The 15552-nt window shown below is 54.8% G+C and overlaps 1 protein-coding gene and 1 long non-coding RNA gene across 3 annotated transcripts; both read right to left on the bottom strand.

Annotated features, from left to right (window-relative positions):
- Positions 1–467: 467 nt before the first annotated feature.
- SLC25A1 (solute carrier family 25 member 1) lies at positions 468–3590 on the bottom strand. 2 transcript variants are annotated; one of them, XM_045585503.1, is made up of 9 exons: positions 3381–3590; positions 3012–3119; positions 2838–2937; positions 2613–2751; positions 1964–2140; positions 1797–1932; positions 1564–1679; positions 1410–1483; positions 468–1196 (listed from the first exon to the last, which is right to left on the bottom strand). In XM_045585503.1, exons 1-9 carry the CDS (start codon positions 3463–3465, stop codon positions 1082–1084), a joined length of 1050 nt encoding a protein of 349 aa, XP_045441459.1. In that variant the 5' UTR covers positions 3466–3590; the 3' UTR covers positions 468–1081. The 2 variants fall into 2 exon arrangements, with proteins under 2 accessions (XP_045441459.1, XP_036305454.1); XM_036449561.2 differs by having other exon boundaries at positions 1797–1901; positions 2056–2140; positions 3381–3584.
- Positions 3591–6683: 3093 nt separating this feature from the next.
- On the bottom strand, positions 6684–13434 carry LOC123652841. The gene is made up of 3 exons (XR_006742355.1): positions 12979–13434; positions 8363–8584; positions 6684–7776 (listed from the first exon to the last, which is right to left on the bottom strand). It is a non-coding gene; the product is annotated as an uncharacterized LOC123652841 (long non-coding RNA).
- Between the last annotated feature and the right edge of the window lie 2118 nt (positions 13435–15552).

Below are 15552 nucleotides of genomic sequence, written 5' to 3'. Positions count from 1 at the left end.
AGCTCCACCTATTCCTGCTCCAGGCCTCCCAGTCCCAGAGGAGTGAGAAAAGGCCCCAGGCTCAGAGCCTCAGGGGACCACATGCCCCACAAAACCCTTTACCTCAGACCATTTCCCAGAGAAGCCAGGAGGGAGGGAGGGGCCTAATCACAGGTTGAAGGCTAAGAGCCCAGGAAAGCACTCTCTCTCCAGGCCCAACCAGCAGCATGGGGCAGCTCTCCATTCTGCCCACTCATGATTCCGTGCAAGGGAGTGACCCCACAGGATCTTGGCCATAGGCCACAGGCAAGGCCTGGATGAAGCCTGGTGTGAGGTCTGAGGGTTGACACTGGCTACAACTGGCTTGCCCACCTGCCTGCCAGTTGCCTGGCTGCCCTGGCCCCTTGCCAATATCCTCAGAAGGGCTGACCTTCCCAGAGGCTTGGCCATCACTGCCCACCCACAAATGGGCCCACACAGGGATAGGAGGCTGTGACAGTATCCGGTTTATTCTGCCCTGGAAGGGTGGTCCTGAGAGCGGCAGGTGCCATCCTGTCCCAGGCGGAGGGAGGGCCCAAGGGCCAGTTAAGGCCAGTGGCAGGAAAAGCGGGGGGCATGCAGCCCCTGGAATGCAGTGAGGCCAGGCTGAGGCCCGGAGGCAGCTGTGGTACGCAGGGGTGGGTGCACCTGCTGCCCAGGGTGGAAGGCACCGGGCTGGGACCAAGCCATGGTGACAGGGCTGTGGGCCTAGGCAACACGGGCACCCTGGGAAGTGGGACATGGGGTCACAGGACACAAAACATGAAACACAGGCACAAGACGCGCGAGTAAGAACATGGGCAGGGGGCACAGATCTACAGGCCAGAGGACACCCAGCCTCTGCTGACACGTGAACACAAGGGTGGTGTCATTTGGACCACGAGGGACACAGTACTATGGGACATGTGGGCTCAAAGGCTGAGGGGAACAGGACCAGGCCATGGAATGCAAGGGACGAGAGAGGGGGCCTTTTGGCACGGCTGCACTGGAATCATGAGAAGAGAGAGGGTGGAGGGGTTGGTCTGGAGGTGCCTGAGGGCAGCCCGATGAGGGCCCTCGGGGCTCAGTCTGTCGGCCACACTTTGTTGAGCAGCTTCACCACTTCATCGTAGATGATGAACACGATCGCCACGTCCGCACAGACGCGGCCCAATCGGGGAATGGTGCCCTTGTAGAAGCTGGGTTAGTGGAGAAAAACCCCGGTGAGGAGGCAGATGAAGGACACGGCCCCTAGACAGGGCGGGCGGGTCCGGACATTGGAGGGGCAAGGACAGGGATCTAAAGGTAAGGACTTCCTAGGGGAGGGCCTGGGGCAGGCAGGGGTTTTGGGTAAGGCCTAGGGAGGCCAGGGAGGGCCCGGGGTGGGGAAAACAGCCCTGTCTGTCACTCACGCCTTGAGCCCCTCATTCCTCAGAATCTGCATGCCGCAGTCCCACGTGTTCCGGTATTTGTGTGCCTCCAGGCCCTGCAAGACACCAGCACCCCACGGGACTCAGCAGCCAGCCCCTGCCCCACACTCCCCTCCCCTTCTCAGCTCTGTCCCACCTGCATCCGGGTTTTGATCACGTCCAGAGGAGTGTTCCCGAAGACACTGGCTGCACCCGCAATAGCTCCAAAAACCCCGGTGATCAGTGGGTTCATGGGCTTGTTGGGGTTGTCCCCTGGAGGTGGGTGGAGTTGCGATCAGAAAGTGATGGGAAGGGAAGGGGTCAGCTCTGATGGCTGGGAGGAGTGTGAACGAGGGCTCGTGAGGTGGGGTCCTGGGGCGGCACACGTACCTCGATACCAGTTGCGCAGGAAGGTCATGACGAAGAAGCGGATGGCCTGGTTGGAGCCCTGCTTTAGCACGGTGGCTGTGAGACCCTGGTATGTCCCCTTCAGCCCTGGGGGCAGGCGGGAATGGAGGTTACATGGCTCACAGGCCCAGTGGGGGCCGGGGGGAGCTGCACACAGGAGTGCCAGGGCAGAAAGAGGAAGGGCCCTTCATTCGGGCTGAGGTCCCTGATCCTACCCGAGGAGGAAGGCCCAGTGGCTCACCTTGTTCCCGCACAATCTCCCGGACCCCGTGGAAGAATCCTCTGTACTTGGGGTTGGGGGAGGTCTGGTCATGGATGAACTTCACCTGAGAGAGGGAAGCAAAGGAGCTGGCTCCCAGGGCGCCATGGGAGGCACACTTGGCCCGTTGGCTGGCAGGTCCAGAGCCCACCAGTCAGGCCAGGGTTGTTGATACAGATCCAAACAGGGCCAATAAGGCCACTGTGCGACTTGAGGCCAAAGAGACAAGAGGGCCAGCCTCGCTAAGTTGTGTTGGTGGTGTTGCCTGTATCTCAGGCAGCAAACATGCATTGTTTTGTTTATAAAAGTATTATTTTTTTAAAAAACCTACCATCTTTCTCCTGCTTTCAGAACAGAGTCCAGCCTCCACAGGAGGCCCATCCTGCAGGCCTCCTGCACTCGGCTCCCCATTCACCCCTTGCCCTTCCTGCTGGACCCTCCCACCTCAACATCTCCATTGGACACAGGGCCAGGGCATCACCCCGGGCTGCACCACCTCCTCCCGCTGCATGCTTTGTTCCTACAGGGAACCTCCCCACCTTCACGGTCTCCATTGGACACACGACCACCACGGCCTCGGCCACTCCCGCGCCCAGGCCACACAGCAGCCCCCTCGTGCTGTCCAGCCGTCCCTGGGCGTCCCGCATGTAGTTGCTGAGGAACTCAAACATCCCGAACCTTGGGGCGGAAGGCAGTGGGGTGAGAGGGGCCGCCACCACCCTCGCCACCTTCCAGAGACCGCCCCCACGCCGGGCCCGCCTCACCTAACGGCCGCCTTGGGGATGGAGCCGTAGACCAGGGAGCTGAGGCCTCGGTACAGGCCCAGGACGCCATGGCTGCGCACCGTCTGCCGCACACAGTCCCCTGGGGAAGGGGGTGGTCAGCGACTCCGGCCCCGGGGCCCGCCCCTCGGGGCTCCCGCTGCTGCCCCCGCTCACCGATGCCCCGGTAGCGCGGCGGGTGTGCGCGTTCGTCCAGCTGCAGCTGCGTCTTCACGTACTCGGTGGGGAAGGTGATGCAAATCTCGATGCCTCCGGCCAAGCCGCCTGCAGGAACGGACTTGTGGTCTGAGACCCCCCCCCCCCGGGCACCCCGCCCCCACCCCCACCGCCACCCCGGACTTTGTCCGGCAGGTCCCAGCCCCACCCCCGTCCCCCCAGAAGGCTCCAGGGGTGACACCAGGGTGAGCTGGGGACCGGTGCAGCGCCCCCCGCCAAACCCGGAAGTGGGGAGGGGCCTCGGCGGCCGGGCCGCCCGGAAGCCGGCGGGGCCGGTGGACCAGGGGTTCGCGCCCCCGAGGAGCCCACCTGCCAGGATGGCCTTCCCCGGATGCGTCAGTTTGGCCTTTCCGGGCGCCGGCGCGGCGGCCGCTAGGTCGCGAGGCGCCGCCATTGCGGGGAGCAGCAGGCGAGAGGCGGGGCGCCGGCGCTGGTCGCGGGTCCGAGCCTTCGGTGCTCCGCGGAGCCAGCCTGCGGAGGTGGCGGCGGCTGGTTATGTCCGGGGGCGGGGCGGCCGCATCAGCTTCAGGCTCCGCCCCGCGTGGTTCGAGCCGGGCCCCGCCCCCGCCCCGCCCCGCGTGGGCCGGGAAACTGAGGCCGGGGCGGGGCGGGGCGGGAACCAGCCAATGGACGAGCCCGGCCCCTGGACCACCCGCTCGGCGGCCGGGGTCCGCGGCGGGCGGCGCTGCCGGGCCGGAGCTGGGGGTCAGAGTGCAGCCTCGTAGCCGGGCCGGGCCCTGAGCACAGCGAGGCGCCCAAAGGAGCTGCTCGGGGTCTGCATTCCCGACGCGTGCGGCAGGACCCCCAGGACCCCGGGGATGGCGGTGGAGGGACACGTGGGCCGGCCCCATCCGTGCAGTTTGAGGGTCTGGCCTTCCCACACCCGCGGGCTCGGCGGTTACCACTCCCCTTCCGGGATTTAGAACTCCAAGCAGTGCACACGGTCCATAAAAGACCCCAACGCCTGGCTGTATCCCCCGGGGCAGATTCCCTATGTGGATGCAGGTCCCCCAACCCCAGAGGGCCTAGCCGGCAGATTGCTTGCCCTCTCCTACCTACACCAGCACCAAGCAGGGAAGCTTTGCCTTGATAAACCGACTTTAATATTCATGATCAGCAGGAGCTCAAGGCCAGATCAGACGGGTGGACTGGGTTTGCATCAGCTGTGTCTGCAAAGTGACCAGGAGCGGGCAGCTCGCAGTGCCAGCGCCAATGAAGAGAAGGCGCCCCGCCCCCAGTGCCGGGGCCTCATTGCAGACAAGAACTCCTCAGGATGCTGGCCTCCCTGCCTGGCACCGGGAGCTGGTCTTCTTAGGTAGTCAAGGGTTACCTTGACACCCCCAGGTTCTGGGATGGCTCAGAGGCTACAATCAGTGGGTCTCAGCAAAAATAAATAGCATCCAGCCCTATCCGGTTTGGCTCAATGAATAGAGCGTCGACCTTTGGACTGAAAGGTCCCAGGTTTGATTCCGGTCAGGGGCATGTACCTTAGTTTCGGGCTCATACCCAGTAGGAGGTGTGCAGGAGGCAGCTGATAGACGTTTCTAACTCTCTATCCTTCTCCCTTCCTCTCTGTAAAAAATCAATAAAATATTTAAAAAAAAAATAATATCCAGGTGTCTCCATCTTGTATCCGGGTCCTTTGTGCTCCTTGAGGTTAATGAATCGGTAGAGGGAGTGTTGCCACTGAGTGACCATGCAGCCATACACAGGAGGCTGGGCAACGCAGGAACAACCAGAGGGGGAGCCACAGGGGCTGTTCCAGTAGGAGGGCCTGCTGTCAGCATCAGCTGCAAGCTTGCAGAGGGAGAAGCCAAAGACGAGCAGGGCTCCTGCTGCCCCCAAGTGGCCAGGGCCTCAAGGAGCAGGGCTGCAGCCTAGTCTTAATCATCCAGAGCAAGCATGTCAAACTCAAGGTCCACAACGAATATTTTTTGGGCCCAGCCAATATAACGGTAAGAAACGTTTTGCTTTTTATTTTTATTATTATTTTTTAATTAAATATATTTTATTTATTTTTTATAGAGAGGAAGGGAGAGAGATAGAGAGCTAGAAACGTCGATGAGAGAAACATCGACCAGCTGCCAATGTACCTGCCCTTGACCGGAATCGAACCTGGGACCTTTCAGTCCGCAGACCAACGCTCTACCACTGAGCCAAACCGGTTTCGGCACGTTTTGCTTTTTAATATATTTTTATTGATTTCAGAGAGGGAGAGAGAGAGAGAGAGAAAAAAAAAATCAATGATGAGAGATAATCACTGATAGGCTGCCTCCTGCATGCCCCCTCACTGGGATTGGAGCCCACAACCAGGGCATGTGCCCTTGACTGGAATCAAACCTGGGACTTTTCAGTCCACACACAGGCTGACGCTTTATCCACTGAGCCGAATCGGCTAGGGCAGTGGTCGGGAAACTCGTTAGTCAACAGAACCAAATATCATCCTCTCTCATTGATGTTTCTAGCTCTCTATCCCTCTCTCTTCCTCTCTGTAAAAAAATCAATAAAATATATTTAATAAAAACAGATTAAAAACAAAACACTTTGACATTAACGGTAGGTGGGCACCATGACCCCCCCCCCCAGAGCACACAGTTGGTGGAAGACTCGGGTGTTGCGTGTTCGCATTACACCCTCAGGTCTATGTTAGTCCAGCAATGCATTCTAGGAACCATAGCCTCTGTGCAGTGGACACCAAATAACTGTCTGCTGAATGGCCAGGCCATCCAGGCAGGTCCTCAAGTGTCAGGGGCCAGACAGGTGGACACAACTGCCAGGCACAAGGAATAGGCAAGGGCACCACCACCAGAAGGTATTTGTCCTCAGAGAAGGGAGGACAGTGGTGGTGCCTCTTTGACATTCCTGGATCACTGACCTTCTGCCTTTTCTACATCTGGCAGCCATTGTGGTCCTCATCCCCCACCCTGTCCACTCTCACCCCAACGGGAATCCCCGCCAGGGACAGGGGACTGGAGCTATGGGATGCCACCTGCTAAACAGGAGAGGGTGGGCTCTACCACATGCTTCTTTCATGTGTGCAGACTCTCTGAGGTGTCTAGTCTGTCCCTGCTAAGCAGAGCAAGAGGCAAGAGCATGTGTGTGCCTGCCTTACATCCACATGCAGTCCTGGCCTCGAGGTGAACTTGGGAGGCAAGCACATAGGCTCCAGGAGCTGGAGCTGAGGACAGGCACCCAGAACCCTCTGCACTGACAGTGACCTCCACTTCATTCCTCAAAGCGAAGCCTCTCTAACCAGGTGGAGCTGAGTGCCCACTGGGGCCCCGGTGAGCCCCAGGTGCTCTTCCATCCCTGAGCTTCCCAAGTGGCCACGTGACCACCAGGTGCACTGGAGCAGTGAGCTGTGAGTGGGCCGTGACTCAGGGCGGGCCCTCCTCTGGACACAGGGACGCTGCTGAGACAACGCAGGAGCTCCTGCTTCTAGAGTGCAGGCTGCTCACCCCTTCTAAGGATACTGGTCACCTTACACCTGGGACCCTCCACCCGGCAAGGAGGACGCTCCCTCAGAGGCAGGGGCTGTGATGGCCATCTGCAGACAAACTGCACTTTGCCTTTCTCTGAGGCTTCACCAGGTGCAGTGCTCACAGGCTGGAACAGACAGATGGAGAGGGAATAGAATGAGGTGGTGCCATGGGGGATGTACTGTGCTAGGATGAGTGACAGCAACTGTGTGTCGGGGACCCCCCCAAACAAGCACATGGGTAAGAAAGAAGAAATAGTACGTGCCCTGTGTGCACTCAGGTCTGGGAGAGCTCAGGCAAGGCACCGAACACCCAGCAGAGACAGCTCTGATGCCAGCCCCGTGCACTCCCTCTCCTCTTCCCTCCATGGGACCTGCGCTAAGGAAGGAGCAAGAAAACTGTCCCCTCTCAACCTGTCCCCTCTGCCTTCAGCTGGCTGTACTGGGAGTGCGCTGGGGAGCAGACGGTTCTTAGCGAGGGATGGTCATTGAGCTTCTCAGGTGAGTCAAGAGGCCCGGGGCCAGCATCTCTAGTCAGGAAGGTGCTGTGGCATTCTTATCTGCCTCACAGCAGTGTCCAGTCTGCTGGGCCCAGCCCCCAGGAACCAACTAAACTCTCCCACTGCCCAGCGGAATCCCTCGTGAGCACCCTCCACTCCCCACCAGGTGACAAGCCATCTGGCTGGGCGCCAGGAGAGGCATGTAGGGCAGGACTGAGGGCAGGCACCACGGCAGCTCCTGCCTTCCAGGACTAGGGAGGGTGCCTGGGGACCCTGGGCCAGGGACCAGGGTCCTTCCAGCGAGAAGGCACACTTCCTGGGTCCCTCCTCCTCAGCAGGGCCATGGCCTTGAGTGGCCCTGGGATGGCCCTGGGATGGCCCTTGCAGGCCGAAGCCGGGAGCACCAGACCCCATCCCCTCCGTTTTTCCCTAACCCCATACTAAGCCTGGGAGGCTCCCCGTTTCCATGCACACTGAAGGAAGCCTTGGCCCGGGGCTTGTTGGCACTGTGGGGCCTCCGTCTGGCTGGCAGAAGGTTAGGAATGTGGCTCGAAGGGCAAGTCGGCACTGCTGAGCGATTGCTTTTCTGCAGACTTAGAAACAAATCGGGCCGGATGATGTGTCTCTGGAGAGTGGCTACAGCTAGGCCCTAGACAGTGACTCCTAGGGCTTCCACTCACAGGAAGTTGAAATTAGACACCGTTACCTCGTTAAACAGCTCATCAGCCTGCAAAGAAAGCCAGATGGGACACTAGGGACACCAAGTGAGATGTGGAGTGGCAGGAGTGATGTGCCAAGACAGGAGTGTGGCCTCTGGGCCAGGAAGACTCGTGTCTAAACCCCCAACCCCTTCACCTGTCAGCTCTGGGCCCGAGCCCCAGTGTCTGCAGCTGTGGAGGGGATGACTGTTTCCTTCATTAAAGGCTTACATCCATGTTAACGTGCCTATTCACTGCCCCTCCCACGGCCAATAGCTGGTGCTGAGGGGTAGCTGGCCCTCACCAGTTGTCCCCGGGCCCTCTGGTGGTGGGTGAAATCACTGCATCCCCCTCAGATCTCCCCTCCACTGTGTGGAACTGCTGGGAGGGCAAGTGCTCCGTTCTATCCAGCTCCCCACTGCTCCACGGTGATTTTCTAGAAATGATAACACTGGGAAGAAAAACCATCAAGTGCGAAGGCAAGAGGCTTCTCCCAACAGCAGCCTGGGCTGGTTGGGCAAGCTGGCTGGCCTCGAACCAGCCGCTGCAGGGCCTCTGCAGACCAGAGCCAGTCACAGCCAGGGGCCAAGGAGCCACGGAAGGGCAGGCACTTACTTTGCTAAGGTTCTCCCTCATCACCTGGGCGAAGCAGGTCACGGCCAGGCCTACCAGGCTGTGCCTCCAGGCCAGCTCCAGCATCACCTTCGGGGAAGCAGGTTGCAGCAGGTGCAGGGAGAGGCTGCGGAGCACTCCTGCTGGCCCTCCTCCGGGAACCCCTGCAGCAGCTTCTCAGCCATCGTGGGGCTGACTCTGCAGTGCACTGCATGGCGTCCTGTCCTGCAACAGAGGCAGATGCACAGCTTGGCCACTCTGCCTTTCTCGGCTGACAGGGTTCAGGAGCAGTGCCAAGCCCCAGGAAGGCCCTCCCCTCATCCCTGTAGCGTTCCCTGTGCTCAGTGGTTACAGCACTGGCCCCAGACTGAAAGGTCCTAGGTTTGATTCCGGTCAAGAGCATGTACCTCTGTTTCAGGCTTGATCCCTGGTCATGTCATGTGTGGTAGGCAACTAATCGATGTGGCTCTGTCACACTGATGTTTCTCTCTCTGTCTCTTCCCCTGCTTTCCATTCTCTATAAAATTAGTGGAATGCCCTAACTCGTTTGGTTCAGTGGATAGAGCGTCGGTCTGTGGACTGAAGGGTCCTGGGTTCAATTCCAGTCGAAAGCATAAGCCTGGGTTGCAGGCTCGATCCCCAGTAGGGGGTGTGCAGGAGGCAGCCAAACAATGATTCTTTCTCATCATCGATGTTTCTATCTCTCCCTCTCCCTTTCTTTCTGAAATCAACAACAAAAAATTAAAAAAAAAATCAATGGGAAAAATATCCTCGGGTGAAGATTATCCAAATCAATCAATAAAAAAAATATAAAATAAAAAATTTAAAAAGGGGCTTAGGGAGAGTAAGTAGTCTGAGAGAGTTACAGCTGTTTACACAAGACTCTTGGTGAAAACACCAACTGACTGTATTGAAGAGCTAGAACACGTTAGGTGCACTGAACATCCCCCATGTTTTCGTGCCTCTGTGCCTTTGAAGATGCTGGTCATCTTTCCTTTTGTATATCTGTCTTCTTCTAAGGCTCATTCACAACCTTATCCTGATTGCCTAATGTGTTAAATAACTGACTAGGAAAGAAGTTACTAGTTTTAGGAAGTCAGATCTAGCTCAAAGAGAGAGCTTTGTAAACGAGGGGCTATGAAGAATGATGACAGCAAGGTCTTTTATAGAACTTACTTAAAATTCTAGGACTAGAGGTCAATGAGGGGGAAAGGAGACATATGTAATACAACAACGAAGAATTAAAAACAAAAACAAAAACAAATCCTAGGTCTAGGTTAGTTTAGGATAGTTTAAAAACTACACTTTTATAGTGCTTTACAGAACCTCTCTCAAATTACACTACTGTAAGTTTTCTGTATTTTAAAACCAATACATAAGACCCTATATTTATCCCTGTTAAATGCCAACTAGTTGGATTCCAGCCTGTGAAGATCTGTTTGGGTTCTAATTTTGTCAATGAACTTTGCTGTCCCAGCTCGGTGGCATCCTTACTGAAGCAGCCAAGAGTGACGGTGATCTCTCGCTGGCATGGGGGCCACCAGCAGGCCTCAAGCAAGAGAAGCAGCAGCAGAAAATACAGAAGAGACTGAATGCAGCATATTAGGTGAAGCAGCAAGGGGAGAAATGCAGGAAGATGAGGGGAAGCAAAGAAATACTAACAGGATGTGGGACAGGGTGACAGCGATTGCCCCAGGAGGATATTAATAAATAATTCTGTCAAATAGATGCTGTGATCTGTATGTGACTGAAAGGTCCCAGGTTCGATTCCGGTCAAGGGCATGTACCTTGGTTTCGGGCACATCCCTAGTAGGGGGTGTGCAAGAGGCAGCTGATTGATGATTCTCTCTCATCGATGTTTCTAACTCTCTATTTCTCTCTCTTCCACTCTGTAAAAAATCAATAAAATATATATATTTTTTAAAAAGGTGAGCAGTACAGAGAGCCTGAAAAAGCCTACAAATCTTGTCAACAGACGGCCTACATTATAACTAATCAGTCATGAACATTTTATTATGAAACTGGCTTAAGATCGGAGGGCCTATTCCATTCAGGCGGTGGGAAAACAACTGCAAACAAGAGAAGACCCTGACCTCTCTGAGCTCACAAGCAGGAAGGGGAAATGAGGGCCATCAGAATGGAAGTCCCAAAGGCCACAGGGACAGGGAGGAAGGGCTCAGACAAGTCAGGGGCAGCTTCTGGAGAGTGTACGTAAGCAGAAACCAGAAGGCTAAGCAGGACTTGGTTGGGTAATGAGAGGGGCAAGGGGATGACTGGGTTCTGGAAAGAGGCAACAGCATATTGGAAAACCCATGAGCAAGGGTGTGGGAGTCCAGAGAAGGTCCTGGAGGACAAGAAGGCGTGTGTGTGTGTGTGTGTGTGTGTGTGAGCTAACACAGGGATTTCACTGACAGACTGAGCAGCTGTTTATCTTTTGAGATCTCTCTGCCTGTGTGCTAGAGAATGGACTGGAGAGGGCCAGGCAAGCCTGGAGGCATATTTCAGAGAGGAAGGGAGAGGGAGAGAAAGAAACACCAATGATGGGAGCGAGTAATTGGCCAGCTGCTCTCTGCATGCCCCACACTGGGATGGAGCCCACAACCTTTGCCTCTGGGGGAAAAAAAAAAAAAAAGGCTAAACTTTGGGGGTGCTGTTGTGTTGAAAGGATCTTATGATAACAGACCATCATAATTGTGCCCTAACGGGTTTGGACCTTGGACTGAAGGGTCCAGGGTTTGATTTAGGTCAAGGGCATGTACCTGTGTTGCAGGTTCCCACCCTGTTAGGGCACATGTGGGAGGCAACCAATAGATGTGTCTGTCTCTTTCCCTCCCTTCCACTCTCTCTAAAAATCAACGGAAAAATTTCTTTGGGTGAGGATTAACAACCAAAAAAAAAAAATGACCCTAATGAATATGCAATTATTCTTTTTTTAAAATATATTTTTATTGATTTCAGAGAGGAAGAGGGAGAGAGAGAAACATCAATGATGAGAGAAAATCATTGGAAACATCAATGATGAGAGAATCATTGATTGACTACCTCCTGCACGCCTCCCACTGAGGAATGAGCCTGCAACCCAGGCATGTGCCCTTGACCGGAATCGAACCTGGGACCCTTCAGTCCGCAGGCTGATGCTCTATTCACCAAGCCAAACCATCTAAGGCATGCAATTATTCCAGAATTAAAAAGTAGTGATTTTCTTGTTTGGTCACACAATTTTTTAAAAGTATATTTTATTTAGTTTTTACAGAGAGGAAGGGAGAGGGATAGAGAGTCAGAAACATCCATCGATCAGCTGCCTCCTTCACGCCCCCTACTGGGGATGTGCCCCTACTGGGGATGTACATGCCCTTGACCGGAATCGAACCTGGGACCCTTCAGTCAGCAGACAGACGCTCTATCCACTGAGCCAAACCAGTTTCGGCTTGGTCACACAATTTGAAGATCCTTCCCCATGAAGACATCCTAGCAAAAGGACCACAAGATACGAAAGGGGACATGGAAGACTGGATGCCGATTTTGGAGTTATGACGCTTGGGACAGAAATGTAGGTGCATCTCTAGTCAGTCTAGTTCAGCGATTTTCTTTTTTTTACTTTTCTTTTTTTCTTTAAAAAAATATTTTATTGATTTTTTACAGAGAGGAAGAGAGAGGGATAGAGTTAGAAACATCGATGAGAGATGAACATCAATCAGCTGCCTCTTGCACACCCCCTACTGGGGATGTGCCCGCAACCAAGGTACATGCCCTTGACCGGAATCGAACCCGGGACCTTTCAGTCCGCAGACTGATGCTCTACCACTGAGCCAAACTGGTTTCGGCTAGTTCAGCGATTTTCAACAAGATTTTTTAAAACATGCAATCCCTGACTAGTCAGGGGCACTGACCTCTTTTCCCTTAAATTGTCCAAAAAAAAAAAAAAAAAAGAAATAATAATAACAGCCAACACAACAGCGGTCCCGTATGAATGAATCAAAGTGATACCTACTCTGTTGTCAGATCGGCAAAAATATATATATTAAGGTGACTAGACGTCCCGATTTTAACAATTTGTCCAGCGGCACTTTAAAAAAATTTTTTTTTTAAAATTTAAATCAGGACTTTTTTTTTAAAAAGCCACGGGACAAATTGTTAAAAATCGGGACTGTCCCGCCAAAAGCGGGACACCCGGTCACACACACACACACACACACACATATATATACACAAATATGTATATATAGAGTAAGTGCCACAGAACTTTAGTAATTAATCTGTGTGAGCCAAGCGATGGAAAGGGCTGCCAATCGCTGGTCTGGGCACTGACTCCAGCGGTTCTCGGGTTCCCTCCCTGGAGCCTCGAGAGCGGCCGCCCGGCCGCCCCGGTCCCCGCGCACCATCGCGGGGGGACCACCGTTCCCGCGACCAGGGCACCTGGCGGGCCGCGTCCCGGGCCGGCTCGTCCCGATGCCGAACCGCCCGCCCAGCCCACCGGAGTCCGCGCCGCCTCCATCGGGGTCAGGTCGAGCCGGGGGGTGGCGGCGCCCCCAGGTCTTCAGGGAGACGGGGTGGGGGTGAGGGTGGGGGGCGCGACCTGCCTGGAGCCCGCCGGGTCCCCGCAGAACCCCGGTTCTCACCTGGAAGCGCTCCCGGAAGCGAAGGGGAGGACCTGCGGGAGGGCGGGCGCGGGGCTGCGGCGGCCCCTGTCGCGCGAGTGGCCCCGCGGACGGGCGGACGCGCGGCCGGCGGGGGGCGTGTGCGCGCGCGGGGGCGGCGGCGCAGGCGCACTGACTCGGGGCGCCACGCACGTCCCCTCCGCCGGCGGTAGCGGAACCCCTTCGTCCTCCGCCTGAGGGTCCGCGCAAAGTAGTCCGCGGGCAGTCACCCTTCCCGGACCCCTGAGACTAGGCGAGTCCATGCCACGCTCTGGCTGCGGGTGAGCGTGCACGCCAGGCTCGGTGTGGGCTGTTCTTAGCAAGTTCTGTGAGGGACGGGGTTTTCAGGAGAGGTAAACTGAGTCACTGGCTGCCCTTGCCCAGAGCCTTGCATCTCTATAGAAATTCTACCTCAACGTCTGGACAGTTGGGTTCAGGGACACTTCTCATTTTTTATTTTATTTTATTTTTAAAAAAATATATTTTATTGATTTTTTTACAGAGAGGAAGAGAGAGGGAGAGAGAGTTAGAAACATCGATGAGAGAGAAACATCGATCAGCTGCCTCCTCCACAACTCCCCATGGAATGTGCCACAACCAAGGTACATGCCCTTTACTGGAATCGAACTGGGGACCCTTGAGTCCGCAGGCTGATGCTCCATCCACTGAGCAAAACCGGTTAGGGCCAGGGACACTTTTTATTTTTTATTTATTTATTTTTAAAAATATATTTTATTGATTTTTCACAGAGAGGAAGGAAGAGGGATAGAGAGCTAGAAACATCAATGAGAGATACATCGACAAGGCACCTCCTGCACACCCCCCACCGTGGATGTGCCTGCAACCAATGCACATGCCCTTGACTGGAATCGAACCTGGGACCTTTCAGTCCACAGGCCGACGCTCTATCCACTGAGCCAAACCAGTTTTGGCAAAGGACACTTTAAAAAAAATAATAATATACTTTGATTTCAGAGAGGAAGGGAGAGGGAGATAATCAATAGAGAGCTGCCCTCGCCGGTTTGGTTCAGTGGATAGAGCGTCGGCCTGCAGACTGGAAGGTCGAAGGTTCGATTCTAGTCGAGGGCACATGCCCGGGTTGCAGGTTGGATACCCAGTACGGGGTGTGGAGGAGGAAGTCTATCAGTGATTCTCTCTAAACATGGGATATTTCTCTTTCCCTCCCTCTCCCAAATCAATAAAAATATACTGTATTTTAAAAAAGAGAGTCATCATTGGGCTGCCTGGCTGCCTCCTGCACGCTGCACACTGGAGATCAAGCCCACAGCCCGGCATGTGCCTCGACCTGAATCTAACCGTGATCTCCTGGTTCCCAGGTCGATGCTCAACCACTGAACCACACCGGCCGGGGGGTTCACAGACAATTTCTAAAATTCAGTCACATATATGCCCCAAAACTAAAAGGAGGCTTCCAAGTGTGAGAGTGACCGAAGTGTTCCTGCCCCAGGCTCAGCACCTGCTCCTTTCGGAAACATCCTCCATGGCTGATAGGATTTCTAGAGAACACTGTGACGGAATATCAGTGTGAAGTCTGCAAAGATCGCATCAGCGGCGGATGACCAACTGAGTTACCTGGCTTGCTTGTGGTTGAACAAGAATACATAGCAGCAGCAGGTCCATAGCTAGGAGCCACACCTTTGCCCAGTGGCCAGGTGTTTCCAGAGGGACACTTGAACATGCGTTTGGAATGCAGATGGGCCAGCTGCATACAAGGTGTTTGTCAGGGAAGGGGGAGCCTTTGGCACTCGCCCCGAGTAACTGCTTCAGGCTGCCCACCGGTTATTTTCTACCACGAATAACACAGCGATGATGTGAATATTTGCACAATAGCTTTACAGTCTGGTGGCCAAAAATGTTAAAGAGAATAGACGGTTCACTTTCAAATTAAAATGTTTTTTTCCCTGTAGTTCCTCTGCAGGCCGTCTTATCCGTGTAGGCCCATCACCTAACAATAGAGTCGATTTTTGCAGTCGTAGGGCTCCTCTCAATTGTTTTCCACCGCCCAGGGATCACTGTCCTTTGTTTTCTGATAACCAGGGTCTTAAGACCATTGTTCCATGCAATTTGTCCCATGTATTTTGTTCCTTCGGTGGTTTCAGAGGGGGGGGTGTCAATTGGGGCCCTTACTCATCTTGGCTGAAAGCAGAAGTCTCCAACTTTGTCTTCCTGTCCAAATAGTAGTGTAGTAAAAACACGGACTGCCCACATTTTTCTTCAAAAGAGCATGGTCAAGTGCCAGGATGTTGCCTACATGATCCCAGTTGGTTCTTAACCTCAGCTCCATTTGACAGCTGAAAAGCAAGGCCCAGATTTTTTCTGGTCCAGACCCCCGACAGGCCTGTCAGATCTTCAGCCATGGGTGTAATTCGTCAGCCCGAAGTTCGTTCTCAACGTCTCACTGTGGAGTTGTTGAGGGAGGTGCCTGATCACAGAGCACCTTTGGTTCCTTACTCCTTAAAGACAAGTTCACACTTGCAGCCTGGCTTTTGAGGTGTCTCTGCCCACCTCCGCCTGTGTGCTGGCATCCATCCACCA

This window comes from Pipistrellus kuhlii, unplaced genomic scaffold (genome assembly GCF_014108245.1).
Source record: "Pipistrellus kuhlii isolate mPipKuh1 unplaced genomic scaffold, mPipKuh1.p scaffold_m20_p_20, whole genome shotgun sequence".
Lineage (NCBI taxonomy): Eukaryota > Metazoa > Chordata > Mammalia > Chiroptera > Vespertilionidae > Pipistrellus > Pipistrellus kuhlii.
The sequence above is the reverse complement of the archived record's forward strand: the minus strand, read 5'-3'. Positions and strand labels throughout refer to the sequence as shown.